General features: G+C 40.7%; 1 protein-coding gene across 2 annotated transcripts in view; it reads right to left on the reverse strand.

The window, feature by feature from the left end:
* Positions 1–8,978: 8,978 nt before the first annotated feature.
* Positions 8,979–15,697, reverse strand: part of INO80D (INO80 complex subunit D) — a 63,621-nt gene continuing 56,902 nt past the window's right edge. For both annotated transcript variants that reach the window (XM_039218014.1, XM_039218015.1), the window contains exons 9-11: positions 14,195–14,412; positions 13,361–13,518; positions 8,979–12,040 (exon numbers count right to left, since the gene is read on the reverse strand). In XM_039218014.1, the coding sequence (XP_039073945.1) occupies positions 10,875–12,040; positions 13,361–13,518; positions 14,195–14,412 (1,542 nt within the window). In that variant the 3' untranslated portion in view covers positions 8,979–10,874. The remainder of the gene's footprint in view (positions 12,041–13,360; positions 13,519–14,194; positions 14,413–15,697) is intronic.

The following is a 15,697-nucleotide window of genomic DNA, read 5'->3' on the forward strand; positions in this document are numbered from 1 at the left end:
AAGAAAGAAAAATCATTTTGTCACACTATATACAGATAATACATACAGTGTTTTATACACATATTACATCAGTTTTTACACAAGAAAAATATACATAAAAATGTAAACTTTTGTATACAAAAACCCTTAAACAAATTAAACAAGGACCAGATAACAAAAGGAGACCAATCCATTATTATTTCATCAAATTTTTAAAACAGTAATACAGTACATTCATTGAGATATATATGGAAAATGTGAGCCATCTCTTCATGTTTAAAGGGAAATTACAAACCAAAAGCCCATCACCTCCCAAAACGTGGTGTCCCCCCCCCCCCCGCAATACCATACTCAATGCCATAGATAAGCTTTTCCGTCAGAACTGGGCAGTGGGGGGTGGGGGGTTAGGGGGGGCTCTTACCCAAACCTGCCAACCTCATCTTGCTCCTATAGTCTGTGCAGAAAGGAGTGGCCCCTTAGCTTTTGTGCATACAACTAAGCCTCTAGCCACTATTCATGCAAACACAGAGAAGAGTCTCAGTTTGTAAGTTCCCTTTAAGCAGCTTTTTTTTTTTTGTAAATATGTTTAATGTATGGCCTGTTAAACATACTTGTGTGCCAAGGTGAATGCGAACACTGAAAAAGAAGGGCTTTGAGAACTGCTAGTCCTTGCTACCGTGCAGTTACTTTGTTGAGATTTTAAAACTGTGCAACCTGTCTGTCACTTACTGGATTCAAAGTAGCTACCACCTCACCTTTGATTTCCCACTGCAACTTGGTTTCACTTTACACCTCAGTCCTCCAGTTAGTACCATACAATTGCCAATAGGCTTTCTGTTAAAGGCTGCTTCTGATATCAAGTTCCAGCTAAACTACTCTATGAAATCACTCGAACCCAAACCTCTCTGTTCTAGTGTTCAGGGGAACTCTTATTCCATTGTTTTTTGGTTTTGTTTTCTTTTGTTTTGTTTTTGGTTGCTTTGTTTTGTTTTTTGTTAACATCTTACAATTTAGGATTGTCCATCGATGTTCCTCTCTCTGTAAGGTCTTGAAATGTAATCTGCCGCCAACTCATCACAAAATAAAATATTTAATGTGTTTTCGTTAATAGTCTTTCATTCAGCATGTCAAATTGATCTACTAATGAAAACATCTGGAGTTGTGGGGAGTAATCATTAAATTTATGGCAAGTGCATGCAGACCTGGAGTTCTTTAAAAAAAAAAAAAAGTCTGGGAAGACCTTTAACTAAATAAATGCAAAACATGCTTTAGACAGCTTCCGGAGAGCTGCCTTCCCTCAAAGTAGAATTTTGAGCAAGGCAGAATAGCAATTAGGTGATATAATTCTCTGCAGCTAGAGAGTAGTTAACTTTCCCCTCAGGCAAAATGATCTCCACGATCATTACTTATTAATGAAAGGAAGAGGCAGACTGTTGAATTAAGTTGATCCAGAAGATGGTGGATGACATACACTAATGGAAATGTTAGGATTGCTTTATAACTGAAATAAACAGGCTGGTCTGTGGTACATCTCCATTTCAGAGAGAGGAAAAATGCACAAGGTTCCTCAAGTGAATCTCCAGCGTTCTCTCTCCTTCTCCTATGAGACAGATGGCATTTTAAAAAAATGACCGTCTCCCTTTCAGTTAAAAAAATGTAACAATAAACAGGAAAAGGAAGATAAATAAATAACGTGTGGATGTCTTTAGATGAGACTTTAAAATGTTCTTTAAATAATTTCCGATAATGTATTTTAAATCATTACATACAACTGCCATTGCAGTGACAATATTCCAGTCGGGGCAGCATTTTGCTAAATGTAAAAGATTGCCATTTAAAACTCATACATATACATGTGTATATACAGTATATCAACACTATTTATATACATATATATCTAGAAAGCAACATTTCATTGCCTTTGAGTATCTATATATCCACTCCCACAATATGAGACATACTGTGTGAGTATATACGAAAGTATATGTACACATGCTTCAACATGTATATATACACTTTTGTCTGTGTGTGCATAAGAGCTTTAAAGGCACAATATATAGGGATGCAAGTTTTCTAGAGAGCTGCAGCAAAGTTAAAACAGAGTGTCACCAATGTGAAAAAGTCAAGAGAAATATAGCAAAATTCATTACGTAAGAATTCATTAAAGCAGTTTCATCATGAGTAAAAGGAGTTAGAGAATTCAAGAGGCAAGTGCATGACTTCGTACGCTTTCCATGAAAATGAAAATGGCAAACTTATGGTTAAAACATAAAGTAAATCAAAGTTTTAAATGACAAATTGATGATGGTAAATGAGAAAAATAAACCTAATGCTTATCAATTAATAAAATCATAATTATGTTCTTTTCCAATGTGAGTAAAACGTCCCCAAATTATCTAGGTAAAACTTTCAAGTGAGTTTTGTTTGAATGTTGCTTTGTTTTTGAGATTCACAAAGATGAAGGCCTAATCCTCAAACTATAGAAAATATTACCAAAGCTTACATCTTCTGGAAAATTTAAGAGCTTCAGATCTTGAAAAAAAACAACTGAGAAGTTAATGAAATATGCTTAAGCCAAATGCTTCTGGCTAGAAAGGACATAATAAAGGGGGAAAAATACCGAATGAAGTGTGATGAGAGATTTAGAAGGCAGTGAAGATGAAGAATAGTGGAACTGGCAAGTAAGAATCGTTCCAGCAAGAATTCACTTATAATAACCATGAACAAGACTATAATCCAAAGGACTTCCATCTTAGTACGCACTGATAATGTACTCTAGACTGTCACCTCCTCTTGCTTACAGAATAATCCAGAGTTTTCCACAGACGAATAATCTTGCTTCACAAAGGCTGTTTATCTATTACACACACACGTTTTTTTTAAGGGAAATATATGTATATAGCTTTATCTATACACACACATATACATACGTGTATATATAGATTTATACAAATGTATAAATAAACATAATACTTTTCAATCTTTCCATTAACAAGGCAAGTTCACATTCAGCAAAGTGCCACCACATCCCATATACACATCTCTGTACAGATATACACAAAAGGGCCTATTTTCACCCTTCAGTCAGGGGGAATTTATTCTAGCAAATCCCATTAACCAGTAACGGAAGGGAGAGATGGCACCAATACCAACTCCCTTCTTTCACTTGCATGCATATGTACAAGGAATATGAAGATTTTTTTGTAAATCCATAAAGCAAGAGTGAATGAAACTGGGAGATGCAGAAATACAACTATAAAAGGAACGCCATGTAAAGCTCTCCGAGGTCTTGACTATGCCTACGATGAATGAAGCTTCAAAGAGAACTACAAATTCTGGTGTAGTAGCAGGAGCTGTTTTGACATATTTCAAAGTACATGATTTTTTTTAAATATTAAAAATAAATGTCATTGGAGCATTTAATAACAACTCTAGTTTGGGCTATCTTAGACCATCAGATACGCCAGTAATGAACGTATAGCAAAATGATAAAACTCAAACTATAGGAATGTATCTTGTTTTAATTCCGTATGAATCAGGTAAGAGTCAAGGGTAGCATAATTTTTCCTGTAACCAAAATATGGGGGGTCGGGGCACACTCACTTCATAAGAGCACAACTGAGTTAAAAAAAAATTTTTTTTTAATTTTTGGAAATAACTGAAATCATCCCAGCCTTGAAATATGCATGATGAAATAAATGATCCCACCAACTCTTTCAACAAAGCAGTCCCTTCAAAAAAATGGCATTCTTTATAAAGAGCCTATACTTTTCTTATCTTTACCAAGAAAAGACGATCAATAAGATTTTCTAACCCAGAATATGAAGAGATCTATTATTAACATTAAAAAAAGTTTTCAATGGATCTGGTCCCATCACCCCAGTAGATTAACACAGCTCATGTCTAGGTTGCATCTCTCTCTTTCTCTCAATTTTTATGCTCAAAGGTGAGAGGCTGATCTTAGAACCTGCTGTTTCTCATGTCCTTTTAAAAACATAGCATAATATAGAAGTTAATCAAAAGGTTAAAGGAAAATACACATGATATCAGAGATAGCCTTTTAACACAAGATAGCATCATGAAGAATTTGGTGTATTTCTATGGAGACAATGAGAAAATAACGCTGACAGCCCCCTCTAAATAGTCATATTTCTACAATACATTCTGTTACCTTCCTCTATTTTCACCCAAGCACACATTCACCTCTCTCACACACGTGCCCCCCCATGTATATTTTTGCATGTGTGTAAAAACACAGACAGAGACATGCACACGAGTAATTCTATTTTTAAGTCACAGTGGGAATTCCTTAGTGAGGAGGGATAAAAAGTTCCTGAAAATAAGACACTGAGAACATCTAGATTTATTATTTTCTCTATTTTACTTCCCAACTTACAGAATTGACTGTAAATTAAAGAATAAATCCATAGGAAATAAAAGAGGTCTTACAAACTTAAGTTTACAAATTCCAGCTACAGTAGTTGGGAGCTTTGCTTGATCTATGTATTTCTATTTACCCTGTAACTAAGCTTCTAGCCATCTTAAGTGTAAACCACAGATCGGTTACTAAAGAAACACGATGCCCAACAGTTCTATGAGCAGTAATAAATGGTCTAAAGGTGTTCTACGTTTTGAGGCCCCAGGGTATCCTTTTATTTTCTATATCTGCAAGGTAGCAAAGGATAGCTATACACCTTGACACGGCAGAGATCCAGTGTAAGAAGGTGCTTCACTAGTTTGTTTTGTCAAAAAAAAAAAAAAAAAGCTCATATATAATTTTTTAAGCTATTAAAACACATAGGCAACATAATTCGTTACACTCCATACAGCTTTAGTATAAAACTTATAATTTATGAGGTGATGTTAATAGTATAAATTAATATACCTTTTCTCTTAAAATCTACAATAAGTATTCTGAAAGCTCATCGGGGAAGGAAATTTTTAAATAAAACTTTTAAAGCTGTGCGTGGTGGGAAAGGACTGCTTGCCGAAGCGGAGGGGAGCCTGAAGGAGGAAAGGAAGAGAGTCCTATGCAAGACACGGTGGGCTAGGAAGCCCCATGTTCTCTCTTTCTTGCGCTCTCTTCAATGCTGAGTCACCTTTAGTTTCTTTTAAAACTATCTTGTTTTAAAAACTGCCCTAATTTCCACAAGGAATCCCTGAGACATACTCAACACTGTACAGCGAAAAGAACCATCACTGTGACGAGGAACTGATTCCAACCCTTCCAAGCAGATGAAGACAATGTTCCACGCACCAGATTTCCTGCCCCTTCCATGCTAATCTACCGGAGCCCGCTGGGCCTGAACCACGCTGGGTGGAGTCCTTTCAGGGCAAATCAGTCTAGTCCCCAAGCAAAAGCAATGGTGTGGCATTTAGCTGCACTGGAACCTTCCACACTGCATGCTGACATGTTTTCCAGGGGGAACTTTGGGTGCATCTAGAGCTTACTTCAGTGGTCCCCAGCTTAAACACACAAGGAAGAACAAATGAACAAGTGGAAGGGGCGGCTTCTAGTACTCTCCCAGGCCACGATCGGGCCACGATCGGGCCACGATCGGGCCACGATCCGGACAGATCAGGCTGTACGTGTGCATACTTGAGAACTGGGGGCGGGAGGAGGCAGGCAGGCGGGGGAAGAGGGGACAAAGGCTAGGCTGCCCTACAGAGCTTACCTAGAGTCAGACAGCTTTTGTCTTGCAACATTCTTTTTCAGACTCAACCTTAGATCGTCAAAAACTCCATCACTCAAAGTAGTCACACATTCCCAAGATTTGGGAACCTAGTTTGCGGTCAAGAAAGTCACACCAAATTTGCTCTCTCCCCGAAATGCCACATGTCCTTTATTGGCTCTGTTGATCACATTGCAGGGAGGGGGAAGCTGACAGAAATCAGAGGTGAAGGGAAAGAGAATTTTTGCTACTTAGAAATGAGGTGAAGTCAGCCCCGCAATTTTTGCATTAATGACACTGGCTACTAGGAGACAGAATTATTCACTTGTGTTTTAGGTTTTCTTTCCTAACCCACTAGTCAGAGGGAAATACTTAATAGATAACCAAATATGTTCTTCACTGGTATTTTACGTCAAAGTTTTTGAAAGACAGCATTTAAAATGTTACCTTAAACTACTAAACATGGATTCTGGTTCCCTCCAGAGTAAGATATTGGAAAGCTTATAAGGCTCAAGAAATTAAGAAGTCATTAAACTGTTTTACCTTTCTATAGAATGCCAGTGAAGATTCCTTATTTTCAATGTATTGAGAGAGGAAAAAATAAAATCTATGTTCTATCACCTATTTATTTCTACCTCCCACCTCACCCCCCCCCCCCCCAAGAAATGTGTTTCCCACCGGGAAAAAAATCCTTGGAGCGATGTAGGTGTTGGTGATGGAAAAGGTACAGATGAAGGCTATTCAGTATGACTACATTTCCTTTTAAGGAATCCTTTACCCTGCCTCATTCAACTGCAGATTGTGTTGACCATTCAGAAGACCACTGTATTAGATTATTCCATATAAAACAGATTAAAAACAGAACTTAATAGAATGTTAAAAGAAGGCTAGAAAGAGGTTGAAGAACCTGAAAACTAGGAAACTAGCTACCTAAAAGATTTTTTTTTAATGAATTCCAAACCGAGTAAATAATTAGTTTAGTGTCATTAAGATCCGCATCTTTTTTGCAATAGCAATCTACAACAACCCGCTGAACTAGCTTGGAGAAAGGGGAACCGCCTCACACAAGCACTGCAGATGGAGCCTAGGACCACTGTCACCCCCGTTTGCGGGCGAGGAACAACGATCTGATGGCACGTGCTCAAATTCTAGGGCCAACGGATAAAAGCTGAATGGAAGGGGGGTGCTGGGCTGGCTCAGTCAGTAGAGCATGTGACTCGTGTTCTCAGGGTTGTGAGTTCGAACCCCACGTTGGGTGTGGCACCTACATCAAAAAGAAACAACAACAACAACAACAACAACAGAATGGTATACAGGTCAATAGAAATAGAAATTCTTTCACAGAAGAAAGCTTACAGATCGGGCATGTATCGCAGACACCGTTTCCTTCCCAATCAAAGCACTGTCTTTGTTTCGGGGTTGCAATGGTGGCCCGAGAACGAGCTCCGACAAGGAAAAGCTTTAGTGTTAGTCACAGAAAGGGAGGAGGCTTAGCTCGCCATTGAGAGATTGGGCTTATTGAAGGAATAGATCTTATAAATAATAATTTGGCAAAGATAAAGTATTAGCCTGACACTACTCAAGACAGTGACTACAATTTTAAGGAAAGAAAAAATAGAAACACATTTTCCAACCTTATCTCCATACCTACTTTTTGCTTCCTATTAAATTATAATCTTTGCATGGAGGGACGCTAGACACGCCGCACCGCCTGCCAGCACGAAATTGCTCAGGAAGTTACTGATAAAGCAGTTCTATCTCACGTGACAGGTTACTAGAGAGAGAAAAAAAATCCTTCACCGTATAAGCTTTGTGACGATAATTACAAAATTTTTCCATTGCATAGTCTGTCATTTGGTGGGTTAAGTGTAATTGCTATTTACTATTGTGAATTGTTTACTAGCTACATAACCTACGCAGATGTGCAAATTACTAAGCCGTTTGTACAGAGGGAAAAACAATGTCTTAAGTACTTTAATTAAAATAATATTCACAATTATGTGGAGAGAGTAAAGGAGAGAAAACACATCTTTTCTTCGGATGCTACAGATCACAGCCAGTGAGTATCATTCGTTAGAATGGAGTTCAGATTCTCAGAGCACAGAATGTATCCGTTAACTGCAGCAACTTTATAAATTAAGTCACATTACCACAATCTAACTGGCCTTTATAAATGGTCCCAAAGAACTGCAGAAATAGAGTGAACCTTCTCTGCCACTATTTCTGATGAGTTTCACACTAGAATGAAAAGCTAGTTTGCACCTAATTAGGACCTTACATGTTTTTTATTCCAGTATTGCCTTATTATAGTGTAAGTGCTATTTAAAAGACACTATTTTTCATATTTCTGGAGTAAAAGACACTTCATTCCTTTCTCTACACATTAACAGCAAACCTACTACTGATCAACTAGAATTGCTCCGTTTTAGCTAAAAGAAAAACGTTAACAGGCATCTCTGGGTTCACAGATGTTGTTCTCTCTTCCAAAAAGGGACTCGCAAGAAACCGCAAGAGCAAAGCAAATTTCAAGCTTGGATATCTGTCCTGAAGTAGATGAAACGAGAGGACAAATTTGTTCTTTGCTAATTCCTCAAACCTACACTGGTCCTTTCTACGGGTGCCCTGTCTTCAGCTATCACTGTGGGCATCTAAACAAAAATGAATTTACTCAAAAGTTTTTGGTGTGAAGCTGTAACTGGCAACATTCCTGATCATTTCGTGCCTCCTTATTAGAAAGCAGGAAAGGGTTTTTAAATGCACATAAAACAGAAAATTGCAAACAATAAAATGTGCAACTTACTGCAAACTCAGTTTTGATAACTGAAGAATTTTAAGCAGCTACCACGAGGGACGAATAGCCAGAAAAGTTCAAACCGACTACCCATGACTTTCCCTTTGCTGTTAAAGAAGGGGGCCGATAAGATAGTCACTGTGCTGCTCTGCTACAACCTTGGATTAGCACACGATGGAGACTAGACCGAATTGCTGGGAATGGACAGTTATCTGACGAGGATTATTATAATAGGAAGTGAAAAGACTGGAGCAAACTAAATGACACTTTTGAGCAGAGGTTACTACTCATAATCATTTCATTACAGTACATGAAAATAAAAAAGCTTACTAACATAGGTTCGCAGGTGAGACATAGTCAAATTATCTGTTCTCACCATTCAGAATAGAAATTTATGGTGATACCAAATATAATTTTGCTTTGTGACATAATTTATAATTTAGAAATTTCTCAATCTGCAAAAAAGGCAAAGCTATTAAAAAATAAATCTTCCAATCAATTATCATGATTAAAAAAAAACTAAATATATTACAAACATATTTTTGGCCCACGAAAAGAAACCTCAATAAATACAAAATAGGGCATATAATGATTTCATACAGTCATGTGACATTTCCCTCCATAACCTCAGGCACGTGGTATCTGCATAATGCCTGCTGATCACCAACATTCCTTTAAAAAGCAGAGAAAGAAAAGCTTTCAAAAGAAGGGAACTGGTTAGAATTAGCATGGCATAAAGAGAATACATATAGGAAGTAGGAAAATACATCCAAATCTTTACCTATTGAAAAGGAATTAAGAACAAATATTCCCTGACCAATGAATTATTATATCACATCATTATTAATAGATATGTTCTCTCTACTCATCTTTTAAAATATATATATGTAAATTAGACTAGACTCAGGTATAAATAGCCAATGGTATCTCAGGGGACGGTGAAACTTCCCAGCAAAAGCGGAGTACGGAGGACTTTAAAATCTAGTTCCACCCTTGGGAAGGGGGCAGGGGAGAAGGCAGGTAAAAAGAAACCTCACATATTCATTTCCATAGTCACCCACTTACTAAACTACCCAATATAATTGTCAACCCTAAAATCTTGGTACTTTAAAAAAAATCTCTGCAACTTAAACCTAAGTACTTAAATTGCTTTAAAAGTACCAAAAGGTAGGTAAAATTTAGGTCTAATTTCCATATTCTGCTTTGAAAGAAGCTTTAAAATGTGTATCCTTCAGATAGTACACGTCACTTCACAACTGGTACATTGATTTTACACGCGTCTTCAACATTTTACAACTCTTACCAAAGAATCACTACTGTAAACATGAAAAGTTCGAAAGTAAAAGATGGATCCAGGAGTTGGAAGAGTCCATCTTTCCAAACCTATCTGACCGAACCTGCTTTTCACATCAAAATATGGTCTTTAATTACATCTTGTGAATGTGTCCCATGAGAGAGGATGGCGAAACAAACACTTGTCTAAAAAGGCAAATGACCACCAGTCCTAGGAATCTCAGCAACCCTGCAGTCACTCCACGCTAGCTTTTTGTGACATCCCCACGGCCCTGACATGAATTCAGCTTCTTGCGTTCTTGGATAACTTAGCGGAAGGGGGTTGTACAGTTCGCGTCACCAGACCACCACCTTATTTGGGAAACTTTGTTAATTCGAAGTGGGAAAGGATGACCGACCTGATTAGAGTTGTGAGATGCAGGAAAGGAGAAGTAAGAGCCTTATTATACTCATTAGGAAAGGGAAAAAAAAAAAAACCACACACACACAATAGAAAGAACAACAATGGGACAGCTGCTTCCTGCCCTGCACAAAAACACACACATGGGCGCACACATACACACAGGCGGTCAAAAGACTAATAATAATGTTTTTCTTTTTAATTGAAAATGATTACAATTAGGAATGGAATCCTGGCCTCGTGGTGTTTAGCAGTTGGTGCTACGTCAGAGCCTTGATCTGCCCCTACACACCATTTGCTCTCTTTTACACGGGAACTCAATGAACAGGACCATTCTATCTAGAACCACCTCTGTGAAGACCTGGTAATAGAATGGAAAGCATTGATCTGAATACTAGGAAATAGTAAAGGGCACTGGTAATCTGAGGTATCTTCCACTTCTAGGACTTGCTGCTAAAAATCAAATCTATCCAGTCACTGTGCTGAGCCACTAAGGAGACCACTGGGGTAAGAGTGAACCCGCGAGGAGGGAATGAGCACCAGTGCGAAGGAGCACATGTGAACACTGAAGCGAGGTCCACTGCAGGGTTACTTGTTTAACTGGAAAAGGGAGTTCCCCTTTAGTCCCCATCTGTTATTTTTAAAATCTTCTTTAGGAAAAGGAGGAAAGGGATGGTCAACAGGAAACAAAGATAGAAAACGCCAGGTTCCCCACCTGCCTGCAAACACACAGACACGCTCAGTTAGGGGAGGTAAAGGGAGAAGATGCATTATTGGTACTTGTAGCTGTGGCACCTGTTACCGTGAAGCCTGTAGGAGGGGCTATAGAGCTGTGGCTGGGCTGCAGGTCCTTAGGAATGCCACTGTGAGAACTCAGCTGGTGGCCGAAGGCTGCGCTGAACTGAGGGAGTTGCTGCTTGGGAGAGGTGGAGGCCATGAGTTCAGCAGAAGGCCCCATGCCACTGAAGCTGGTCTGCGGTAACCCCGGAAGCACGCTGGAGCTGCTGGGGGTCACGGTGGCGAAGGCAGGCTGTGTGGTCTCTGAGTTCGAAGTGGTGGGTGGCGTGGATAGGGAAGTGGAAAGAAGATGTCCATCTGCGCCGAGAAGGTTGCTAAATGGAGAGGGATCTCCAAGGCTGACAGGGAGATTGCCCCAGTGAGTTCTGGGGTTCACGACTCCTCCAAGTGGCACCTCGAGTTGGGTTGGGAGCAAGTGCTGCGCCATGATGGGCATCTCTGCTGAAAAGGTAGCTGCCATATTATCACCAGAGTAAGATGTTGTGTGGGGAGAGGTGATATGGTCACTGTAGGGAGACGGCACGTGCTCACTATCATAATGGCTTCCATGGGGCGAGGAGTGTGACTGATCACTGCTGTATTGCTGTCGTGAGGTGATTAGGTCATCTGCCTTGCTCAGCAGCTGGGCAGGATGTGGCCTCTGGGAGGCATGGCTGCCATCATGTAGTCCATGAAACTGTCCTGGGAAGGCTCTCTCCCCAAGTGCACTCTGGCTGATCAGAGTGGCAGAAGTAAGGCCGACGTTGGCTGGGGCAGAGAACTGCCCTTGGATCTGCCCCGCCAGGGGTGTAGGGGGGTTAGACAAGGTAGCAGAACGGAGCAGGTTCTCATCCAGCTCTAGGCTAGAAAAATTATCATGTACTATGCGCCCATTCAGCAGCTCCCCTAGGTCCGTGTTTACTTCTCGGCTCAAGGACTGAATTCCTGACGCTCCCGTACCTGCGGAGAACACCCCTATCCCTCTCTCTGACAGCTCCTGGACTGGCACGCCATCTGACTGGGTAAGCACCCCAATGGTACTCAGGCACTCAAGAGAAGTTACAGCCTGCAAGGCCCGCTCAAGTTCCTCGGCCTCTTCGGTAGTTGGAAGGAGGTCTCCGTTCTTTCCTAAGCAAGACAAAAGCCATCGAGAGAATCAGCAGTTGTTCCTCGTCCCGTTCCACAAAAATGCTACATCTGAATGATGTGTAACAGTGTTCTACTAAAGAGAGGCTCCGTGGAATATGGAAGCTTCCGGGGACCCGGCTGGAAGCAAAGAGTGAGACCGTAGCCTGCGGACCAGGCCGGCGAGGTCGAGCTGTCCCCTGCAGCTGGGATCTTCAGTTTACTCACAGCAGTCCCTAAACCCAGCTCACGAAAGCGCTAAATTCTGAAGCATTCTAAGCATTACCGACTTAAAATGCATGGTGGCCGTCTGATTACACGTTTTTACCTGAAGTTATGTTAAGATTATTAAAATAGAAAGTATATCGTATTGGTTCAGACTGCAGACAAAAGGCCGTGTAAGAGTCCCCTTGGTGCTTCTGCTGCTGAATTTGGAGGGCGGCTGTGGAAGACGGAAAGAGAGAGGCAGCGTGCCCCGGAGCCCAGCACTCACACTCAGTCCTCTCTAAAATGCTTCTGTGAGTTTCCCACTAATCCTGCTCCTCTTGCACTAGTTTTCAAAAACTGGAGGCCCAGGGGCTGCCCCCGATTTCATTTCCAACATTAAACATCTGTAGAGTTAGGAACTTGACTAATCACCACAAAAATATCCAGTTTTTAAGGGTGAAAGGAACTTTCTAAGGGCATAAAAAGTTTCCCCTGAGGGGCGCCTGGGTGGCTTAGTCGGTTAAGCGTCCGACTTTCGCTTAGGTCATGATCTCGCAGTTCGTGGGTTCGAGCCCCGCGTCGGGCTCTGTGCTGACTGCCAGCTCGGAGCCTGGGGCCTATTTCAGAGTCTGTATCTCCCTCTCTCTCTGACCCTCCCCTGCTCATGCTGTATCTCTCTCTCTCTCCTAGAAATAAATTAAAAAAAATATTTAAAAAAAAAAAAAGTTTCCCATGAAAGCACTAGAGAACTGGTGGGATTAAGCAAACTTTGTTTTAGCAAAGTACACTTCAACTCAAGTACAGGGTGGGGTACTGAAATAGGATGACTTCTAAAAGGCTCAGTAAACTCAAGTTTAAGATGTTTTTGTTGAAAAAGAAAGCAAAATGACTCATTTTAAAGGAACAAAGTTAAAAACCTAACTATTGAATGATCAACCTACTAAGCCTATAATTGGCTAGTGAGACAAGCCACCTTCCTTATCTTCTGAAAGTGGGGTAAACTCAGTTTTTCTACCTACAGTGAAAGACATGATGTGTGGGGAGGAATGCTTCAAAAATGCTATTTCTCTTTTTGAAAACTCACTCAGCTTTCCTGAATCAAAATATGGAGCATACCTTCAAAAAAATCAAAATCTTGTAAGTCATCAGGCAGCCGTGGCAGGACGTCTGAAAAGTCCTCCTGGTTCAATTCCAAGTCGTGCGGAATGTCAGTGATCTCATTGGCAATGTCGTCTGGCAACTCATCAGCACTCAGCTCTGGCGTGGATGGGCTCCTGGGGAAGAGGACACGGTTGGCTCCAACACGCCCCTTGTCCCTTCATACCAGTGTCCCCAAGACAAGTTTGTCAAATGGGAAAATCCTAGCTTAAATGTCTCCTTTTCCAGCTTCCAGAGAAGGAAATTTAAAAGCAAAAGGAAGACCTGACCATACGCGGTCACATGGTCCTAAAATCTTCACCCATGTATTACCCAGGCAACGCTTTGAGACAGCGTTACTTCAAATTAGCAGAACAAATTACAATTTTGTGTACTGAGTGTGTGTTAACACTTTTTAGAATTTCCAATGTAGTCAACTTTAAAAATCTAGTAATTGGAAAAAAATGAAATGGACAGATAAAACTGACATGTCTACCTGAACATTCATCTGGTCAAAATGCTTACTCCTGCCAAAATCAGTAACGTGTCAGATTTCTGATGGAACGTTTCTGTCGAAACATATATGGAATTTCTGCTAAAACAGAAAAATCTGAGGGTAGACCATTAAATTCTCGATTCTGGCATCTGCTTTCTGTGTTACAATCAGAAGCTTTACTTCAGATCCCACCCAGGCAGATACTCGGTAAAAGTTGCACTGAAGACTACAGGGTCTAGGCTGATCTACCAAATGGCTTCTTCCCGAGCCGCGACGCCAGAGAGCTGACGCGAGGCGTTCTGAGAGCCAGCACTGACCGGATCGGAGCGGTCTCCCCTGGCAGTGAGACGCTGGTGGGCATGCTGAGGTTCCCTTGGGGGACTGCAGGGGGAATGGGTTTCTGGGGTCGACGAGGTCCACGCCGTCTCTTCTTCTTGTGTTTTTTGGTAAGTGCAGGAGGCTTGGTTTTTTTCCTGGGTTTCCTCTGCTGCTGGTGCTGAACTTTACGGGAGCTATCTCCTCTCAAGAAATTATCCTTTGGAATGAATAAATGGGTATTTTTAAATGGAGAATGTTTGGGAAAAGCCTAAGAGCTATCTGAGAAAATGACTCACATCTCTTAACATTCTATAGAATGCCTAAAACATAGGTATACCTACAGCAAACCGTAAGTAAATGAGTAAAGAATTCATTTTTTTGGCTTAAAGCAAATCAATTCCATATATACATACAGTTCACCCCACATTTAAGGACACTGTGAGGTTTTGGCAGGCCTAGGGTGAGGTATAGGTGGGTAGAAGGGAGGGGGGAAGAAAAAGACACTGTGATAGGTGCTATAGTGTTAAACAACAACAAACAACACGATGAATGAAATGTAATTGCATTCTCAAAAGAACTTACTCTTTCATGGGAAAAACAAGAATATAAGTATACATAAATACAGTACAGAGAAAACAGGGCAATTAATGACATAAATACCTTCAATACATGTGTACAAAAGGAAAATCCATTACGTTTAGTTTTGTGGGATTAAAAAGTAAGTAGGATTTTAAGTCACTGGGGGTAGGGAGAAGACCACTTTAAAGAAATTGACCAGAACAGCAAACAATTGGGCATGACTGGTGTTTGGGGTACGGTGTGATGGAGGACGGAATATAAAAGTAAGCCATAAAGAAGTTTAGGACCAGATCATGTACAACGTTGATTACCGTATTGAGGATTTTCAACTTCATTTTGTAGGCAATGGGAACTGGTTTTTGAAGTAACACAACTTGACAAATGCTTTAAAAGGGTGAGCTATGCTGGCAGCAATGAAACACACAGAAGAGGCAAGAGAATGGGGGCATTATTTCTGATCAGAGGCCCACTTCAACAGTTAATACAAGATAAATGGCTATGCGCAATGTAAGTGGGAGTGGAAAAACAAGGCTCCAGAGAGACAGAATTCTCAAGATGTGACACCTCCTTGGATGTGGTGAGGATGAAAGGAAAGACACTCTAAAGTCTCTAGGGTTTCTAGTTTGGGAGACTGACTGTTTGATGATACCATTAGTTGGAACAGAGCACACACAGAATACGGACTCAGAGGGGCGCCTGAGTGGCTTAGTCGGTTAAGCGTCCAACTTTCGCTTAGGTCATGATCTTGCGGTTCATGGGTTCAAGCCCCGCGTCGGGCTCTGTGCTGACTGCCAGCTCAGAGCCTGGAGGCTATTTCAGAGTCTGTGTCTCCCTCTCTCTCTGACCCTCCCCCTGCTCATGCTGTCTCTCTCTCTCTCTCTCCTAGAAATAAATAAAAATATTAAAAAAAAAAAAAAAGAATA

The sequence above is a fragment of the Hyaena hyaena genome, unplaced genomic scaffold (assembly GCF_003009895.1).
Source record: "Hyaena hyaena isolate Hyena2069 unplaced genomic scaffold, ASM300989v1 scaffold_729, whole genome shotgun sequence".
Lineage (NCBI taxonomy): Eukaryota > Metazoa > Chordata > Mammalia > Carnivora > Hyaenidae > Hyaena > Hyaena hyaena.